Genomic DNA, 20,692 nt, shown 5'->3' on the forward strand with positions numbered 1-20,692 from the left:
TCCCCCTGGCAATGGATTTATAGATGGTTGTGAGATGCCATTTGAGTGCTGGGAACTGAACCTGGGTCCTCTACAAGAGCAGCAAGTGCATTAACCACTGAGCAATCTCGTCAGCCCCAGGCTTGTACTTTTAAATAGCATTAATAATGCCACCACAATGCAGTCCAAGGTCTCTGTTCCACTCTGCGCTGTCTTGCACTCATTCATAGGGAACATGCCTGCAAGCCTTTTGTCTGCGACTTCCCTAGTTCTGGAGATTGGCAAACTTGATGGTCCTTCCTGATACAAACAAACAAACAAAAAACAATGCTAGTTATTTTAATTCAAATGTTCTTACCTATGAGTAGTACTGGCCATCTTTTCCACTAGCCTTTTAAAAACAAAAGAAACAGAATGGAGGCTTCCATCCACCTTCCCTATCAACTAAAATGGTCATTTTCAAAGTGAGTCCCTAGACCAACAATGTGACTGTCACTTGACATCATCACACTGGAAATGTAGACTCATGGCATGCCCAGGCCCTCTGAAGTGAGGACCCTGAGGCTGTCTGTGTATCCCCTGCCTCGGGAGCCCCTGAGTTGGTAGGCTTGGGGCAAGGCCCAGGACAAGCATTTGGAGCAAGTTCCCTTGAAGTGCACCACACGGTGCCCCGCTGCACCAGCACACACACCCCCCCCACAGTGATTGATGTTTGTGCCTTTTTTCAGTGCTGAAGAATGAGGCCTAGAGCCACACACATGCAAGCAAGTGCTTCCACCAGGGAGCCCAACCCCGACTTTCTGCTGTGACAATGACCTGCAAGCACGTTTTCAGTTCCCTCTTTGCGAAGGAACATTAGCACAAAGCAACTGTGCATATTTAAAGTTTGATTCCGAAGCTGGGTGTGGTTGCTCATATCTGTAATAGCCTCTGTTGGGAGACTGAGGCAGGAGGATTATCACAAGTTAGAGGCAGCTAACTTGGGCTGTCTAGTGAATTCCAGACCTTCCTGGGCTAGGAAGAAGGGAAGTGGGAAGGAGACAGGGGAGGGAAGCTGTTTGTTCTTTAGGCGTTGGATGGACCTGCAGGGAATGGCGGGCTACTCTGACCCTGACGTGGCCCCTGAGAAAACCTTGCATTAAAGCAATGCAGAAAGATGGTTTGCTTTAGATGCTTCTAAAAGGCTGAGCAGCGCCCCCATCTGTGCAGATTGCCTACTGCATGTAGAAAGGGAAGGAACTCTGGAAAGAGAGCAGGTAACTTTGTTGTTGTTATTGTTTGTTGTGTGAGACAAGGTCTTGCTATACAACCAGGCTAGCCTGGAAATCAGGCTGCCTTCTGTCCCACACAATCCTGCCTCAATGTACTACACACTCATGCATGCACCTGGAGTGGGTTACAAAGCTGGACCACCAGGCCTGCTTCACCTTATTTATGTTTCCAGACAAGGTCTTACTATATTTCCCTGGCTGGCCTACAAACCCGCTTCAGCCTCCAAATGCTAAGACGACAGGAGTGAACTATGATACACAGGCACAATCCTTCTTCTTTAGGGAAAGTAGTTCTTAGGCCTCGTGGTACACATGAGCAATCCAGGGGACCCTCGTGGAGCATCTGAACCCTTTAGGTCCTACCCCCCAGATATTCTGCCAACAGGGTAGGATACGTGAGAACCCCTCTACAGGGAAAGAGATGAAAACAATAGATGTGTCTTCGTTAGGTTCCCGTGGCTGTGACTAAACACCATGACCAAAAGCTACTTGGGGGAGGAAGGGGTTTATTTCACTTTTTAACTGCCAGGTCATAGTTCATCACTGAGAGAAACCAAACCAAGGACTCAAACAGGATCCTAGATGCAGGAACTGAAGCAGAGGCCAAAGGGCTCTGCTCTTCATACCTCACTCAACTTGCTTTTTAAGCAACCCAAGGCCAACTGCCAGGGGTAGCACCACCCAGAGTGGACTGGACCCTCACACATCGGTCATTAATCAGAAAAGGGGAGGGGAGCAGGAGAGAAAGCTGAGTGGTTAAACTCACTGGCTGCTCTTCCAGAAGACCTGAGTTTAATTCCCAGCAACCACATGGTGGCTCACAACCATCTGTAATGGGATCCGAAGCCCTCTTCTGGTGTGTCTGAAGACATCGACAATGTTCTCATATAAATAAAAATAAATCTAAAAAAAGAAAAGAAAGAGCGAGCCCCTCAGACTTGCCTACAGCACAGGCTGGTGGAGCCATCATCTCAGTTCAGGTTCCCTCTTCCCAAGTGACTCCAGTTCGTATCAAACCAGCACAGAGAAAAGGGACTTGTTTTAGGCTCTAAAAGTGGTGTCCGACATGACTCTCCAATTCCGGCTGCTACTGATAGGCTGACCAGGGGTATCAGACTGGCGTGCCCATGGCAGAATAGCAGCTCCTATTCCCACTGTGAACCCGCACATTCCCCTGCTAGTGTGTGTGGTGTGTGCGCCTGCTGGCCTCCAGCAGTGTCTCTGCTGGGTTTTACTCCTAATTTGGCTCCCTGGTGTCTGGGCTTACTCTTAGACGAATGTGCTAACTCCTCCACCACTGCACACCCACCGGCATCTTTCTCTCGGCAAAGCTACAGAGGCATAGCTTGGCTCTGACAGCTTCCCAGGGGACAGTGGCTGAGAGCATTTCCCCCTAGGCAGACCAGTAAACACCCTCTCCATTCACAAGGCCCCTCTGAGGGTTTCAAAATGAGTTGTCCTCCCTTGCCACCCTATCCCTATGTCACCAAGAACAGGCTGAGCCCTGCAGAGCATCCCAGGTGTCCCTGTGGACTTGGGGTTTATCTCCTTTCTGTCCCCAGAGTTGACAAGGAGGTCCGGTAAATAACATCCTCTGGGTTCTTAACACCGTGAATCACTGTACACATGGGTATAGCACCCCAATTTGTAGCTAAGAAGCAAATCAATCCTCAAGGGCTTAACTCTTGCTTGTATTTATATCTCTGTATGAACATAGCTGCTTAATGCTCGCCCCGAAAATCTATTTGGATGCCCGTGAGCATCTGAACCAGTAAATCACCCGCCTTTAAAGGAGCATCATAAATTTATTTGATACATCTATCTGCTCACAAACACTATTAACACCCAGTTTTCTCTACCACAAGAGAGCATTTCTAACATAGCTAAAAAAACTATCTATCTGCCTACCTGCCTTTTCTCAACACACATGCACACGTGCCTCATCCTTCCAGGCCATAGGAGGCCCCCAGGTAACAACATCCAGCTTGCATTTTCTTCACTATTTGTTGCATTGGAAATAGTCGAGTGATCTCTCCTTTTGCCCGCAGGCTGCACGTGGGAATTTGGAGCCATGGTGAACTACATCAAGAAGACATATCCCCAGACTCAGCTGGTCGTCGTGGGCTTCAGCCTGGGTGGTAACATCGTGTGCAAATACTTGGGGGAGACGCAGGCCAACCAGGAAAAGGTCCTATGCTGTGTCAGTGTTTGCCAGGGGTACAGTGCACTGAGGTGAGCCATCTGTCACACACACACACACACACACACACACACACACACACACACACACACACACACACTTCAGTTGACAGTACTCGTTTATAGAGCTAGACCAGGTCCAGGGAGCACCTTGCAGACTGAGCAAAAGTTTCCAACTCTTAGACTCAATGGATTTGCTCCCATGTCACCCTAGCAGGCCCGCTATGGCTGAGATTCATAATAGGATTATAGGATCAGATCTGTGATTGGATCGCCAGAGCAACTGTAACTGCCACTGCTTCCCTAGCGAGTCTTAGATTATGTCTGAGTTTCCAGAAGATGGCAGAACTATGGGTTAACAGGGGAACACAGCAAACAGCAGTATCTGACCCCTGGGCCTGGCGACCCCTAGATCCTTCTGTCCAGGAGCACTGAGTCTCAGAGAGTGTTGGAGGCTACTTGGAAGTCTCCGCAGGTCCTCAGCTGAAGGATTCTTCTCTCAGGCCTTGCCATCCTTCCAGAGAAGCTGGCCTAGGGAGCAGACACTTCCTCAGCCCTTCGCCCTGCCAGCAGGCACTCTACAGGATGAGGTTGCGAGTGAATTCTCACAACAGCACCAGCTAAGGATGTAATTGTCCACAGCGTCATTACCGTTCAGTGGAAAATGAAGAGGGTGGGTTAGATCAGGGGATCACAGAGACCAGTCCGGTGAGCCATTGGCTGTCTTGGTTCATTGAGAATCGCTGGGGTGGCTGGCAGAATGGCTCAGTGGATGAGGTGCTTGCTGGGTAAGTCTGATGACCCAGGTTTAATCACCAAAACACAGTTGCTGTCCTCTGACCTCCATTGTGTGCCATGCATGCTCACCCACACACAACATCCTGCACACATGATAATAACAAGGAAGGTTTAAAACAAAAGAATCACTTTCGGGGATCATGTTAGAAAGAAGCTCAGCCTGGCGGAGCCTTACATCTGGAAACTCTCATTAGGTAAAGCATGGGCATCTTCCTTGGACCCATTTTCATAGATGATTCCACATTAAGCAGTCATTGGGTTTGGTGACCTGAGCAGTCTCTAATCTCTGGCATTCTAGGACTGACTACATTAACCTCTTGGCCTGTGGGAGCCTTCCCTGACTACATACTCCCTGTATCTTGGCCCAGTGAGAAATATCCAACTCCCAGCTCATGCCCCATAGAACCAGAGCTAGCTAGAATCCATCCTGCCCGGCCACTTGGATAAGAAAAGGATAATCAGGAGGACAGACAGCCTTCCACCAGGCCCGAGGGAGCAGGGCCTAGAGGTGTGAGGTCCTCCCTGCTTTCACCCAACAGCAGGTGTGATGGGCAGCATCCTGTCTAATGTTAGAAACCACTAGATTCCCTTCCTGACTTCAGCACAGGGAGCTTGCTGTAAATGCTAACCTAGTGTGCACAGAGCACTGGGCTTTATAAATAGGAAGCTTGTGACAAATTTGTCCTCTCCTCCCTTCCTCTCCTCTCCTCCTCCAGTCTGCTCAGTGCCCCAATCTTCCCAAGCTTCCTTGCATTTTGCAGCAATAGCGCCATCTGCTGGTAGTAGATGATCAGCACAGGTAGCAAAGTAAGCTGTTCTAAGGGAGAAAGGATTGAATGCAAAGGGCTTCTTTTTCGATCCTTCCCTGATACCCCTAAGAGTTACATACACACAATTGCCTATTGTCACATAGACCCATACAGTAAGGAGGGAGGTAAACTGATTCTCTAGTACGTGGTTGACATTTGGCTGAAGCCTGCCATCAACCACGTGGGATATAGCAGCTCAGAGAAGTGCCATGGACTCTCACCTGGATCAGGTGACAACAGGGGTCGAAGGTCAAGAGAGTAGGAACCAAGTGGAACAGCAACAGGTTGTGGCTTGATGGATAGGAAGAAAGGCATTGGGCAAGTGTTCATAGTGGCCCACCCGTGATGACCTGGCTTGCCTTTCTGTGCCTGCAGAGTGCAGAGGTCCCATACAAGATAGTGGCTTCTGACCTCAGAAGGTGTGTTGCTCGCCACTGGAAGCTTCAGCTTTTCATTTTTGAACACATCACACACACCTTTATGCTCCCACTTTTAAAAAAATCAACTGGAGTAGATTCTCAGCAAGCCAGGAGGGTGCCAGGCGTGCTTCTAACAACCAACTGTGCCTTTCTGACCTTGGAGGCTTCCTGCAGGGTCATCTTCAGAGAGATCTGTGGCTTCTCACTTCTCCCCAGATATCTGAATGCTACACATCAAAGCTGTTATCCAACACGAGAGCCAAAGCCAGCCTGCACTCCCCACAGAGCCCCTCGTGACCATCATAGAGTCTAACTTTCTGTGGTTCCTGCAGGGCCCAGGAGACCTTCATGCAGTGGGACCAGTGTCGCCGGTTCTACAACTTCCTCATGGCTGACAACATGAAGAAGATCATCCTGTCTCACAGGTAAGGACCCTCTCTCCTGTCTCAGGGGATACCTTGGTACCTCCCACTAAGACGAGACAAGGCACCCCTTCCCATACCATCTTCACCCAGTTGGAGCAGTGCTGAGGTGGCCTGTCACTGTTTAGGTGGCCTTCCTCCTGGACGCTTCTGTCCACGGCTCCAGGACTGGGTCTTTGCAGCAGGTTCAGGGCAGAGCACCATACCTGCTCAAGACTCAAGCCCTTGGAGCAGTGGGGAAGCAACGGGAGTCTGCCAGGGATGTCTGTGATGGTTTTGTTACCACTACTCCCATTGTATTCTCTCGCCCCCCCCTCCCTGGCACTTTCCCTCCCCTCTAGCTAGACTGGAGCATGTGGGCCTGCTCCCTTTGCCTCTCCAAGCCTCTGTCCTTGCCAGCAACTGCTCACTAGGCCCAGCCCATTCCTTAAGACCCACCTCAGGTCTCCCTTCTCCCACCAGGCTGCCTTTCTGAGGCTTCTCCCAGGTCTGTCCTGTGCCTCAGGTATGCTGGACATGTGTCCACCCCTCCTAGAGCCTGGTATCCAAGGAGCACTCAAGAAACAGACTTTGGAGGGGGCTTTTGGCATCACCCTAAGAAAAAGGCATTCTAAATGGTTAATTTCTCAGTCCTTTTTATCCATTGGTCGTTTTGGGGCATAAGGGTTATTTTTTGGGGCAAAGGTGTTTGTTTTAGATGTGAGCTCACTGTGTTGATTAAGTTGAGCTCAAGCAATCCTCCTGCTGAACCTTCTGCATGCCAGGCCCACGGGGGGCAGCCCTGTGCCCACTTCTTACTTTCCTCCCTCTACCCTAGTGCTTAAAGCAACACTGTCTAGCCTGGTCTAGCCACATACTGCAGGCCAAGCTGAGCTTCCTGTAGATGGGTTCCCATGGTCCCTAAGCAAGGCTCGTTCTTGCAGACCCTCAAACCACAAGCCGCCAGGCATATCCTTGGGTCCTTGTCGGATGGGTTGAGAAAAAAGAGACTTCTGTCCCCTGTGCTATGGCAGAGTCAACGATCCCATTCAGCTCTTGTGATTTGAACATCAGTTACACGCTGGACACTTAGCTGGGTGCAGTCCAGCTGAAGTTCCGGTGGGTCTGGAAATTTTCTGAGGCTCTCTAGCAAAACAGGGTGAAGTTAGATTGCTGATGCCAAGTTTGAGTCCTTATGTCTGTATTTCTAAAATGGACAGGGAGTCCTAGGGAAGATCTGTTTTCCTGGAAGGGTGAGTGTTGCTGAAAAGTCATAAGGGTTCATTATGCAATTGTTAACAAATTAGGAAGGCATGTTGGTGTGTTTACCAGAGAAAGCATACTAACTGAAATCTTAGGGAAGCTGTAAGTTACGAACTCCATCCCTTGCCACCTTATTTGGGAAAAAGTAAGTCCTAAGGAAGGATGTTGATCTCCTTTTAGAGAGGTTATAAATGGATACCAGAACACTGCATTTCTGGTGTGAATGTTTCCTACTATCGAGCCAAACCTCAAAGCAAACTCAGTCCTCCCCCTGCTGCGTGACTGAGAGAGCCAGCTTGGAAGGGAAGTTCCCGCCCATTGTCCTCCCTGCCTTTATTATCCTGCCCTGCATGGACAATCACCATCATAGAAATGATCGCCATACTGAACCCACTCCTGTCTCCACAGACACACAGGTTCAAACCACAGCAGAATCTCAGTCAGCACTGCAAATGTCTTGTCTCTGCCGAACAGATGCAAGTTTATTTCTTGAGAGCTTGTTGGAGGTTCCTGCAGGGGGGCGTAGCTGCTTATATACCCTTGACTGAACCATCCTCTATTTAGGGAAGGTCATTCTCTTTGACCAAGCATGAAGCCTCCACGGAGACAGACGCATGGAGCAGTGAGGGTTGGAGGTCACTGGCCTAGCCAGCCTGATCATGCTCACATCCAAAAGTTGGTTTCTTACTCATTCCCTAAACAGTTTAGTCTAGTCTGGTCTAGCAACTTTTTCCATTCCATTCACAGTGTCTTAGGTGTCGCAAGTAACTTAGAGATGATTAAACATACAGGAGATGGCATAGTTACAAACATATCCTAAAGCCAGGAATAGTGGCACGTGTTCTTGTCATCCAAGCTACTCAAAGAGTTGAGGCAGGAAGGCTGCTTAAGCCCAGGAGTTTGAGAACAGGTTAGGTAATACAAAGAGATCCCATTCCATCATGCCACCACCCTCCAAAAATACCAGTCCTAGAGTATCTATGGTTTTGGATCTCTGAAGAATATTCTAGAACTAGTTGAAATGTGACACTGTATGGCTTTTCAGCTGACACTGTGGAGAGCTGCTGACTTATCCAGATGATGATGTAACATACAGTTGCTAGACCCTGTTTGGTCTGCTGCCCATCACTCTTCCAAAAGGCCCTTCCTGGGCTTCCTCCCCTGTGCCAACTTGAAACCTAGTCTCAGTTTCTAGGTCTTGGTACCCTGAAAGGGAAATAAGGCTTTGATGTTTATTTTCCTATACACTCCCATGCTTGTGGATGTTCTACAGGCTCAAAGGAACCAGTCATGTTAGCACATGCTTGTAACCCCAGAGTGTGCGAGGTAAAGGCAGGAGGAGCAGGAGTCCAAGCTCATCCTTGCCTCTGTGGGGAATTTGAAATTCGCCTGTGCTTCAGGAGACCATGTGTAAATAAATAAACAAACAAACAAACAAATAAGAAAGAGCTGGGGCTAAAGTAGAGTGCTTGCCTAGCATGCATAAGACTAGGTTCAATCCCCAGTAGCACAGGAAAACAAAAACCAAAATAAATGAGAACCTGGAGGGCTGATTTACTATACTGCTTGGTCCCATGACAGCTAGCACTCCTAGTCTGCCTGTGGACGGGAAAGCAGGCTCCGTGGCGGTTTCTCCTTTACATTGCTTTGTTCGTGTCTGTGCCTTGTTTTAGACAAGCTCTCTTTGGAGACCATGTTAAGAAACCCCAGAGCCTGGAGGACACGGACTTGAGCCGGCTCTACACAGCAACGTCCCTGATGCAGATCGATGACAATGTGATGAGGTGGGTCCCCAGGGAGTGCCGTTGGGCAAGTGTCAGGCCAGTGGCTGCCATCCGCTCTGCCCAGCGCCATGGCCTGGTCCCACCTGCTTCAAAGGCTTCTTTTCATTGTAATAAGTATCTAATGCTTAAAGGAAGTCATAGGAAAATTCTCATCTCTTGGAAGTGGGAAAAAAATATGACCACCCCATGTAGCACAGGCAGCTCGAACTGGGTGGTGACGAGTGCACACCTAGTGGTCCCCATCTGTACACTGTACACCCTGCCCCAGTACAGGACAAGATCAGGGCCACCCAGCTCTGCCTTTACAGTGGAGGGAAGTATTTCTTATACATGATAAGCATGTTTACCCAGACTTCAGTGGCCAAGTCTCTATCAAAAGAGATGGCCAAAGGTAGAGCAAGAGACCTACAGGTTTGAAATGACACACGGAACCACTTTCTGTGGGTGTCGAAGGGGTGAGACACTTCTGGGTGGAAGACACAACCCCGCCCACTTTTCACATTCCTTCAATTCCTGCCCGGACCCCTGGCACCTATGGCCTCACCTTTGCTGGTACTGGCACTTTCTAATTGAGGTTAGAAAACCTCACTTGTACAGTTGGTCTTAGACCTTGTCTTTCACATTTTACAATCCCTTGATACCTTTAAACACAGCCTAAAGCAAGCAGGTCCTCTCAGACAGGCTGGAGGCCAGGAGACCTCTGCTTCCCTTCTTCATGAGAATCCCCTTGCCTTTCACACCAGGGAAACCTGAAGGTATCAGTTACTGTTTTTGCAAAGCAAATAGAGAAATGGAATTGCTAGTGTATGTAAAAGAACTAAACAGTGCCTAGCCCTCATATGATGCAGTATGTGACTTACTGTGCTGCCTATTGGGGGGAAAAGAGTACTTTAATTTAATATAAATTTCCCATCCATCTTCTTAGTTTAAGCTCAAAAGAAAACATCCCTCAGTTCTTGTTTCTTAATCTATTAATGTCTTCGTCATTAGTTGTATCAAATGGTAATGGTCCCATAATCAAACCAGCCCAGAGCATCCTCAGAGTAAGGCTGGAGGAATGGAATGCCTTGGGCAGAGCGCAGAGGAATGTGTCACATGCCCTGAGTGTAATCTCTGCACTCAGCCTCCTTCCTACCAGAGGTCTCTAATGGTCTAGCTTGAGCCTTCCTGGTCATTTCCAGAAGTATCTAAGAAGGCTGGAAGTGAAAGAGGTCCACAGCTCTGGGGGAGGCAGGACATCTCAGTGACCTGTCACCTTCGGAGAAGGTCACCTTCGGAGACTAGAGGCCCCACCCTGGAAGAAACGGGGGTTCAGAGGTCTTCCGGCCAACAGTAGAATTTGGGCCTCAGAGCCCACTAGCTGAACTCTCTAGGCCTTGGTGTTGTTAAATTTCAGTTTTCAGTGACAAATACTGCTCCTTGTCACGTCTTACTCTCCAGAACAGGTTTGATTTCACTTTCATTCTGGGGTAACCTTGCTGAAAAGAAAGTTCTAGCGCATGTGTGCCTGTGAACCTGAGTTTCTGTCAAAGGAATAAAGGCTTTATACTGCCTCAAAAGACATCACAGCCATGATGATTATTACAGTTAACATTGACTGAGATTTCTCCAGTCCGTGTCAGAAGCCTCATAGCACCATTAAGGAAGGTCCTGTCTTTGATCCACTTTACAGTGAAACAGCCAATGCCCAGAAAACCCGAGCATTTGCCTGAGATTACCCAACCAGAAAGTGGCTGAGCCAAAATTTGAATCCAGTTCCTAAGCCCACATTTCTGACTCCAACCAAACTCTGGAGTCAGCTCTGTCCATTTTAGTGCGGGAGCTTCACCACAGTGAAGTCACGGCCTGTGTGGCTCCTGCCACTGCAGAGAGTTAGTGTGGAAACCGGAGGCTCATCAGCTCTGTCTTGTAACTGATCTTGTTTTGCCTTTGCGTGTGCTTGTGTTCCAGAAAGTTCCATGGCTATAACTCCCTGAAGGAATATTATGAGGAAGAGAGCTGCATGAGGTACCTGCACAGGGTGAGTGGCAGCCCCTCTTGGAATCACTGTCACTGCAGCCACTGCAGAAGCAGAGCCAGGACCCGCTGAGCTCCACTCTAGCATCATGGCAGCTGAACTGTCACTTAGCTAGCTGTCCTCTCTGTGACTAGCACAGTCTAAATCCCAGAGCTGTGCTCAGAGCAGGCTTCTCTCAAGTCTGTGAATGGCTTGCAGCAACCAGTTCACCCTTAGACATCCTTTCGCAGTACAGTATTGCCTGTTTTCTGGTGTGGTTTCACGGGAGGTCCTTCTGGGTGTCTTTCCACCCTAGACCCTTTCTTGTGGCCACATGTATCTTTTTAACATGCCGCCCAGGGCTGAACTCCCACATTTCTTGCCATGATCCGGCAAGCACAGAACGAAACAGATAGAGCTGTTCATCAAAGAGATAAGGGGCGTGCCTTCTGGACATGTAGTAGGCATAGGAGCACACACCTGGAGTAACTAACCTGGCATGCTGAGCCAGGAGGATTGCTGTGAGCTTGAGTCCAGCGTGAAGTACATTGCAAGCACCCAGCCAGAGAGAGCTACGTAGCGAGATCACACTTCAAAAAAAGAAAAAGGAGGCCAGCAAGATAGCTTTAGCAGGTGGGGGTGCTTGCCGCCAGGCCTGGTGTTAGTTCAAAACCATGGTAGATACAGAGAATTAACTTCACAGTTTGTCTTCTGACCTTGCATGCGTGAGCACATGCGTGGACACAGACACACATAAATATAATTTCTTTTAGCAGCTACAGTAAACCTTGTGTTTACTAAGTTTTTTTTTTTTTTAAGATTTATTTTATGTCTGTGAGCACACTGTAGCTGTCTTCAGACACACCAGAAGAGGGCATCGGATCCCATTACAGATGGTTGTGAGCCACCACGTGGTTGCTGGGAGTTGAACTCAGGACCTCTGGAAGAACAGTCAGTGCTCTTAACCACTGAGCCATCTCTCCCCCCCCCCCCTCTCTCTCTCTCTCTCTCTCTCTCTCTCCCCCTCTCTCTCTTTCTCTCTCTCTCCCCCTCTGTCCCTCCTCTCTCTCTCTCTCCCCCTCTGTCCCTCCTCCCTCTCTCTCTCTCTCTCTCTCTCTCTCCCCCTCTGTCCCTGCACCCACACACACACCCTGCAGCTCAGTGTCCACCTATCGTCCTCAGCTCACGGGGATGGCTGTGAATTACTGTTCTGTGGCTGTCTTACGGGTCCATCTCCATTCACCCATGCGCTTGACACACCAGTTCTAGGACAGCACAGCTATTCACTGTCAGGATGACACTTGAGGACAGTCTGTGTGCCCCGTCAGCACTGCCTACACCCTCACCAACAGGAGGCGCTGTTCTGTTTTTCTCATGTGCATATTGAACACAGGCCTGCCAAGAGCTCCCTAATCCACCAGCCACTATTATTTATTTGTATAGTTTGGTTGAAACAGGTACTGAACCTAGGGCCCTTCATTTTCCAGGTAAGGGCTCTGCCACTGAGCCACATCTCTAACTCTTGGTGGTGGATTTTTTCTGTGTGTTTTAAATAGGGCATATATATATATCTCCACCCCAGGCTGGCCTTGAGCACACAATTCTTTTGCCTCCACCTCCCAAGTGCTAAGATTATAAATGTTCATATCTCGTTCCCACAATGTTTGCATCGTTAAGATTCTTCTAGCTCTTTCTCCTCTTTCTCTTGTCTTTCCCCTTTGTCTTGTTCTCCCATTAAACCTCTCCACATGGGGAAAAAAAGATTCTTCTAGAAGGTCTCTTTTCCCTCTAGTGGAATTCACTACACTTCTCTTTTTTTTTAAAGATTTATTTATTTATTATATATAAGTACACTGTAGCTGTCTTCAGATACACCAGAAGAGGGTATCTGAAGATCTTTACAGATGGTTGTGAGCCACCATGTGGTTGCTGGGACTTGAACTCATGACCTCTGGAAGAGCAGTAGGGTGCTCTTAACCTCTGAGCCATCTCTCCAGCCCTACACTTCTCTTTTTTACAATGTAAGCTGAAGGAGAGAGAGAGAGGGAGAGAGAGAGAGAGAGACCTTGATGCTATCATTTTCTGAAGGGCGTGGCTAATCTAAAGCACTAAAGATTATCAGAAAAGCTGAGTGTCATTGAGTTCTGCCCTGTCTTCTCTGAGCACGCAAGTCTCCTGGGACACTGGCAGCTTTGCTCCTGTGCTTGGTGCCCAGCAGTGATCAATGTAGACCTGTCACTCATCTCACTGCCAATGACAATGGGACATCCCTAAGGTTCTAACCCAGCAAGCTGAGCTGTGAGCATTTCCCTCACTTCGAGGGCACATCTGGCATGGGGTGGGCGTTTAATTCCAGTCTACCTCCTTCCTGCAGATATACGTGCCTCTCATGCTGGTCAATGCTGCTGACGACCCCTTGGTGCACGAAAGCCTTCTAACCATTCCAAAGTCTCTCTCAGGTGAGTTTCTTCTCACAGCTTCCCCAGCTGTGCAACAGATTACTACTGTAAATTCTGTCACTTTCAGTGACTGTCAGCATATGGAGACAAGCCTCTTGAGAGAGGTGCAGCTCATGCATGACATAGTCCTAGGTTGCAAAGGGCCCTGGGTACACCTTCCAGGCTTGCTTCCTGGTGCAGGAGACAGGACCCTTAATGTCCGTCACCAGGAGAGCACTCCGTAGCAGCGTTGTCTCGGGGCTCGAGAGAATTAAAGAGATATTTAGAACTAAAATTTGTCCTAAACAGCAAAACCAAACAAAGCCAATTCTGCTGCCTCTGATGGCAGCCTCTCCATCTGCTGGAAGAATGGCAGTGAACACTGCTCATGGAAACGCTGTGCAGGCTCAGTCCATCCTGTGGTCACCACTACAGGGAAGGCAGAGGGAACGTTCTGGAGGGAAGGCTGGAGGTTCAGTTACTGTGTTATTTGCATTGCTGATCTCAGGATGCCATCTCCACAGTCCTCTGTGACTACATTTCCTCTGGAAATACAGCAGCCTAAAGGAAGAACTGTTTCCTCTCCCTGGCCCCCAGCTGCAGGAGTAGATAAGATAACAGAGGAAGGGCTTCCACCTGACAGCGCTCCTGTACTGCTCAGGAGAAAGGCCTCGTGGGGGAGCCCGTTACTTGATAGAAGCGATCTCCTGTCAACCCCCAGCCACCCACAGACTCCCAGCACACCACAGAATGGCCCACTCAGCCATGTGCAACAGCACCTATCTCCTTCTGGACCCAAAATAACATCCACAGGACGAATGCTAACCCACAGAAATGTCCAAAATAGCAACTAGGAGGGAAGAATAGAGGGAGGGAACAAGAAAAGAGCAGAGTCCACTGCCCCCCATGTCCACTGCCCCCCACCCCTCCCCTGCATCTTCTAGACACCTCTCCAGTAGCCATGGAGACCAACTTACATAAGGACCCAAGGTCCAGCCTCATGCCCTCAGCTCCCATCCATTAGCACATGGCAGGCACCAGGAGCCTGGGCATCTTTTAACGCACCTTGCAGCTTGAGCCTCGGTCCTGAAGATTGCTGCAGGGCCTGAGAAAACTCTGCCTTGAGTTCTCCTTCTCTTTGGTGTGTGATTCCTCCATCCTCTGGGCCTTCCCTCCCTTGCAGTTAACTATCCAGAATCTGCATTTCAGCAAAATATCCTGAGTAATCCAGGCACACAGAGTTGGGTAGCGTGGCCAGTCAGATGGGGCATTTCAGCATCACCGACAAGGTGTTGGTTCCCTTCTTCTCAGCCCGAAGATTTTAACTTAATCAGTCATTTGGGGGTCAGCATGCAGCTCAGGTTTATAGAGCTTAAGTGTGTGTTCTAAGGATCTCTGAAGCTGACACCCATTCTATGAACTAGGTTCTATTTCCTTATGTTGGCAGTGCTGTAGACTGAACTCTGGGGGTTTTCACATGCTGGGCACTGTTCTACGGTTGAGCTGTGCCCCCAACCCTTTTGCCCATTCTACACCAAACTTGTGAGTTCCTGCTGACTTGCCTGCCCACTTGAGAAAGACGGCACAATACACGGGGGCTGGATACCCACTTAGGTACCTCTGAGGAATGCTCAGGCCTCCAGCTTGGAGTTAATAGGATGTTGTAATTCTGCTGCCTTTCCCCCTACAGAGAAACGGGAAAATGTCATGTTTGTGCTGCCTCTGCATGGGGGCCACCTGGGCTTCTTCGAGGGCTCCGTGCTGTTCCCAGAGCCGCTGACATGGATGGATAAGCTGGTGGTGGAGTACGCCAATGCCATTTGCCAATGGGAAAGGAATAAGTCCCAGTGCTCAGACACGGAGCAGATGGAGGCCGAGTTAGAATGAGGCCTCCGGACTCTGGCGTGCTCCAGCGGCCCTCCTCTGGAACCCACGCTTTGACGGCTGTTTCAGGTCTCTCAGTGACCTGGATCTGACCTCATACCATCAGTGGGGGGTTACCCATCATGCAACCTGTCTAAAGTAGGCGGCTCTCCCTGGGAGCTCCAGGCTATTTTTGTGCTTAGTTACGGGTTTTCTCCATTGCATTGTTAGCCATGGTGACAAGCTACAAGATTCTCACCCTTCTGTCCAGTTTCAGTGTCTGATTGCTTTCACAGCCAGTAACATCTAGTTTTCCTACTAAGGAGCTAGTCTGAACTACAGTTTTGCTTTGCCAGTCAAAGGCCTTTCCCTGAGAACAGTGAAGGATGTACGTCACTTTGTGATGGTTGTAGGCGCCCTACCAGAGTCCCCACCAAGAAGTCATATCTCTAGTGCTGAAGACATCACTCAGCTTGGGAGTCCGAGGACCTGGGGCTTCCTGGGCCTGAGCTTTGCCTGTGAAGCAAAGGAAGTTCTCTGATCAAAAGCCAAGTTTTCCTTCCCACTGTCTCCCAAGACACCTCTGTCTTCGTCTTGCTGCCGCTGAGAGTTGCATGGGGCACTTGTCTAAAAATTCAGCCTCCCAGATCCCTCCCCTTAGAGAGGCTGACTCAGTGGGTTCGGGAAGGGCTCTGGGGATTTTAATTTTTGACAAGTGCCCCAGGGAATTCTCATCATCCAGCAAACTGAGGGAAACACCATACTCCTACGCCTTTAAGTTAGAAAGATCTCGGTGGCTCCTTTAATTGCCACTCATAAGCCACAGTGTCTCTTTGCTCCCAGAGACCTCCAAAGCAGCCTATTGTATGGCTGCCCTTGTGTTGTGATCTCCCTAAAGGGGAGAAGACGTTGGAGCTGAGCCCTGGCTCTGCTTCTCCCGGCTGTATGACCCTGGCTAAGTCCCTTCGGACTTGACTCTCTTCCCCTAGTAAGTGGGGGATTGGACCAGGTAGATTGCTGCGATGACCACCAGTTCATCCTTCCAGGGACGCCTGGGCTCCACCTCCAGGCTGAGCATGTAAATGCCATTCACTGCATTTCCCCCTCCCCGTTTCATAGAGAGAGATTTGAGAGTCTTAATCAGTCTCTTGTAATTTTTAGTTTTTCATCCCAGTTCTACCCAAGATCTAACTGATACCAAACAACCCAAAAGTTGGATGTGAGTTTGAAGAAGTGTATTTCCGGCTAAGAGAAAGGGGGTGTTCTTTTGAAGTTGGTTTATACTTAAATAGACTCTGTGTGTTGTCTGTTGGGTAAATCTTTCTAAAAATGTCTTCTCAAGCAGACTTCTTACCCTAGGGTTCAAGTGCCCTTCTGGAACCCTGTGGTACTTGAGTCCCTAAGAACCTGCACTTTGGAAAGTCCATTGCTCTGGGGAATTGAATCCGACTATGGGCGAATGGCCTGGACGCATCACTGTTTGTTCTGCTTCGTCTCCATTGGCACCAGGACAGACTGAGATGTAGGTGTGGGTTTGTGTGGCTGCTAAAGGAACCAGCTGAACACCTCGGGGCTGGGGTGGAATAGAGCATGGGCAGTGGCCCGAGAGACTGATAGGAAGCCTGTACATGGAGCATTGTTTTCTGACAATCACTAGATCACCCCAGTCATCAGTAGTCATTCTCTCCAGACACTGAGATCTCTGTGGCCTCCTGTCTGCTCTTTGCTGTCATTTCTCAAACCCACCAAATCCTGTCACTGTGCCCCTCTAATGGTGGCCATTTCTCTGTTGCATTTCTCTTAGCACAGATTGGCACTTTATCATTCATCCCTCAATTTGGAAGCGAATCCTCCTCTGTTGATTTTCCCTCCACCCTACCACAGCTATACTCTAGAAGACTCACACATAGTTCCTGCTTACTGCCTTCATCCCTGAAGACTTGTAATGAGAGGAATAAGGCCATAGAGCTGAGTCACTGTGCCCGGAAGTAAGGGGCTCCCTCCGCTTGCCCGAGGTCATCTCTTCCCAAGTCCTGGCAAAGCACTGGCTTGGGTGCCACCTGCTTCAGAGAAAGTCAGCCCTGTAGTCACTTTAGGAGCAGGTGGGAGGCTGTCCTGGGAGCCTGGTCCGTGCATAGCCCTGGAGGCCTGCTGGGGAGAGCCAGTGCTGCCACACTCCTGGAGACCCAGCCCTGGGACTGGGGGAAGGGACTTGTGCCAGCTGAAGCCTCCTTCAGTGCGTCACTCTGAATGGCACTGGCGTTCCATTTTGCTTCACATGAAATCAACTGAAGCTCTTTATTCAAGCTTTGGGCTCTCAGACATGGAAATGAGACCGTGACCATGGCAGTCGGACAGGGAAATTCTTGTTTGACCCAGATTGAGAGGACAGAGGCATGGCTGTGGAGGTGCCAGCTTGACTAATGAATGAGGAAACAGCCCTCTATGTAGGTCAGCCACTTTCCTTCCTCTGGGCTTCCTTGTTTTCTTCCCAAAGTCATCCATTCCTGATAATGATGTGACCTGTCTGCTGGCTACCAAGTACTTACTTGGACCAAAGGCTGAATTTTTAGAGAGCATTTATTCTGTTTTTTAAATCAAGGTATAAATTACATAGATGTAGACAGTTCTATGGCAGGAATAACATTAAGACTCAAGTGGGGAGTGCACCTATATTACTCCAGTTATATTCCCAACTTCGCAAATAATTGGAAAACATGAACTTCAGTCAAATTAGGATTACCTAGCTTGGAAAAAAATCTCAAAACTGCACAGCTAGCAGGGAGGCTTGCAGACTGAAAACCCGTCCTTTCCTGCCAGAGCCGAGTGGAGGTGGAAAGCCTGTCAGTGTGTTCCTCTCGTTTCTGTGACATCGTATACTCACAGAACCGTAGGATCTACTGTCTTCCTTTATTCACGTGGTGTTACAGAGCCAGGGTCAGGAGACCCAGTTTCTCATCCCCGCTGACTCTGACTCAGGTCACTTCGCCTCTCTGAACCCGTTACCTCATTCTACATCGTCTCTAAGGCTGTCTCACCCTCTTGTGAATCATTCCCTCTGTCATCTCTAAGTGTATCTGAGGCTGACGTAGAAGGGGCGAATCCCAACCCCTAAGTTCATTTTGAGAGAGAAGGAGCGTGTGCATTCAGCCTCTCCGAGTTAGGACCCGAGACAGCATCCAGGGCCCTGTCTTTGACCTCTCTTCCTAGTCTTCACTGTTATGACCGTTTCCTTGCTATTCTGAGGGTAGTCCTGTGACTGGAGCAGAGAAGGGCCACCAGTCATGAGGAGAGCATCTCCAGCCTTCATTGTGACCAGGCAAAGTGTGGATGGTTGCCAAGACAGAAGTCCCTCCTGTGCAGGCTGTTTCTGAACTCAGCTGAAGCTTCTGGGTAGCGGAGCTTATCTGGCTGCATCCGGATAAGAGCTCTCTTTGTAAGCGACTGACTTGAGATAGAGTTTGCCAGCTCCGGAGGTACAGAACATGTGTTTATGTTTGCCCCGGAAGCAGGTGTTAGAGATGTGAGAGGCTTTTCTTTTCCTGTGGCCTTGATCCTGACTTGAGTGACAGTTTTAAAAGAAGAAGGGGTGTGGGGGGTGGAAACAGGACTTGTGGAGTTGAAGGAACCGCCTGCATTTTCTTCCTTTAGGCACACGAGACAGTTCTTAGGAAGCATGTCACTTCAGCATCCTGTCGCAGTATCATCTGGAATTGTTTTCTTTACCCAGAAAGCCTTAACTTGCCTCTAGAAAATCCCCTGGTATGACAATATTGTGGCATAAGAATTCAAACACTTCTGCTATGAAAGTCTGAAGTAAAGCCACAGCCAAACCAGAGAATTTCCTCAGGTGGCCTGGAGGCTCCTATGACATCACCCCACCTCTCACCCCAACAACACGAGTGATCTAGAACAAGCTCCTCCACCCGTCTTCTTGGCCTTACTCTCTTTCAAAGCCACATTAGATCACTCAAATGCTTCCAAAAGGGGCCTGCTTGGCATTAAGAGGCCAAGCCATTGAGGACTCAGGTTTCTTCTACCTGTTTTCTAAGCAAAGGACTGTATCTGTCTGGGGTCAATTGTCCTAAACTATATTTACAGCTAAGGACACAGGAGCAGGCCCCTGCTGGCTAAGGAACCAGAACGGCATCCAGAGCAAAGGCTGCTCTGACAGCCCTGCTGCCTCCAGGTGCTACAGCCCAGCATCCGCCTGAAGTGGTCCTTAGAAACAGGCCACAGAGTACAGCTTGCCAACAGTCCCCAGACACCAGAGCATAGATAGTTGTCTCTTTTGGAAGAGTCCATCTGCCATGTTTTCCAGCTGTTTTTCCTAGCATATATGTAGGTAGAGCTTTCAATGCCTAATGAAGAAGCTGAAATCCCTTTCTAATTGGTAGATTAAGACTGACATGGCGAGTTTCAGAAAGTTCACAACTTTTTACCAGACTCCTGTCAATTAGCGAAATCCATAACTGGTCCCCATTAGCCAAGAAACCTTCTGTTGCCATAAATTGGGGGCAGTCCACTTCTAGCGCTGTAGAAGTACCCTTAGTCTCAGTGGGCATTGTGCCCCCAGACCGCACAGAGAACAGTCAACATCACCTAAAATCATTGCTGACCTCCTTGGTCCCCAGGGCCAACCACCGCTCTCCCAGGGCTGCTCTCATATAGTTCCTGGCTATAGGAGCTAAACTCATGTTGGTCTTCATTTTGGCCTCTTTGGTTTTCCTAAAGCACAAATCCGTGTAGACTCCTGTTATCTCTCCACACCCATTCCGGGTGACCTGGCTCTCTCCCGCAGCCTCAGGCAGACCTTCACTGTACCTGAGCGTGCAACTCTTCCCCCACTGCCGCTGCCTTAGTGACCAGGGCTGGGGCGGGGGAGGGGCCGGTTCGCCTCCCTCCTTTTCCCAGGTAGACTCCCACTGACCACAGTGGTCTGCTTCCAGATTGATTTTTTTTTTTTTGAGAACCATCACTTTCACATTCCTGATTCTAATGTGTTTTGTTTTGTTCTCTGTGGGTTTCACGGAACTCCAGATGCTGCCCTGGAAATACTGTATTTTGGAGTTCATGCTCCGTAAGCCCCTGTGCTGCTGGGTCCTTTGACTCCTCCAGCAGCAGGTGTTTCGGACTTGCAATTAGCAATGCAACTTTTTCTAAATATGAGGATATCTACCTTTATTAAGAAGTTATACTAAGCAATGGCGTCCTTGTTTATTTTATGTTTTCACATTACTTCTGAATCTGTGGTGGTGAGCAAAGATCATTACAAACAAAAACTGTAATTTTGTTATCTTCGATTCAATGGAATTTCTTTACTTAAAAAAAAATAAAGACAAAAAAATGTAGAGTGCTTGGGTGTGTTCTGACTAGTGAGGGTTGTCTGCATGAAAACGGGGGTGCATCTGGGGGCCCCCGGGGATAAAGTGCTTGCTGCACAAGCTTGAGGACCTCAGTTCAGATCGGGGG

At 49.0% G+C, this 20,692-nt stretch overlaps 1 protein-coding gene across 1 annotated transcript in view; it reads left to right on the forward strand.

The window, feature by feature from the left end:
* Nucleotides 1–15,763, forward strand: part of Abhd2 (abhydrolase domain containing 2, acylglycerol lipase) — an 80,727-nt gene extending 64,964 nt beyond the window's left edge. The window contains 6 exon segments of the mRNA NM_001106275.1: nucleotides 3,299–3,482; nucleotides 5,808–5,900; nucleotides 8,813–8,923; nucleotides 10,874–10,943; nucleotides 13,294–13,378; nucleotides 15,048–15,763. Of these exon segments, the coding sequence (NP_001099745.1) occupies nucleotides 3,299–3,482; nucleotides 5,808–5,900; nucleotides 8,813–8,923; nucleotides 10,874–10,943; nucleotides 13,294–13,378; nucleotides 15,048–15,244 (740 nt within the window). The 3' untranslated portion in view covers nucleotides 15,245–15,763.
* Nucleotides 15,764–20,692: the final 4,929 nt, after the last annotated feature.

The sequence above is a fragment of the Rattus norvegicus genome, chromosome 1, assembly GCF_021556685.1.
Source record: "Rattus norvegicus strain SHRSP/BbbUtx chromosome 1, alternate assembly SHRSP_T2T, whole genome shotgun sequence".
NCBI lineage: Eukaryota > Metazoa > Chordata > Mammalia > Rodentia > Muridae > Rattus > Rattus norvegicus.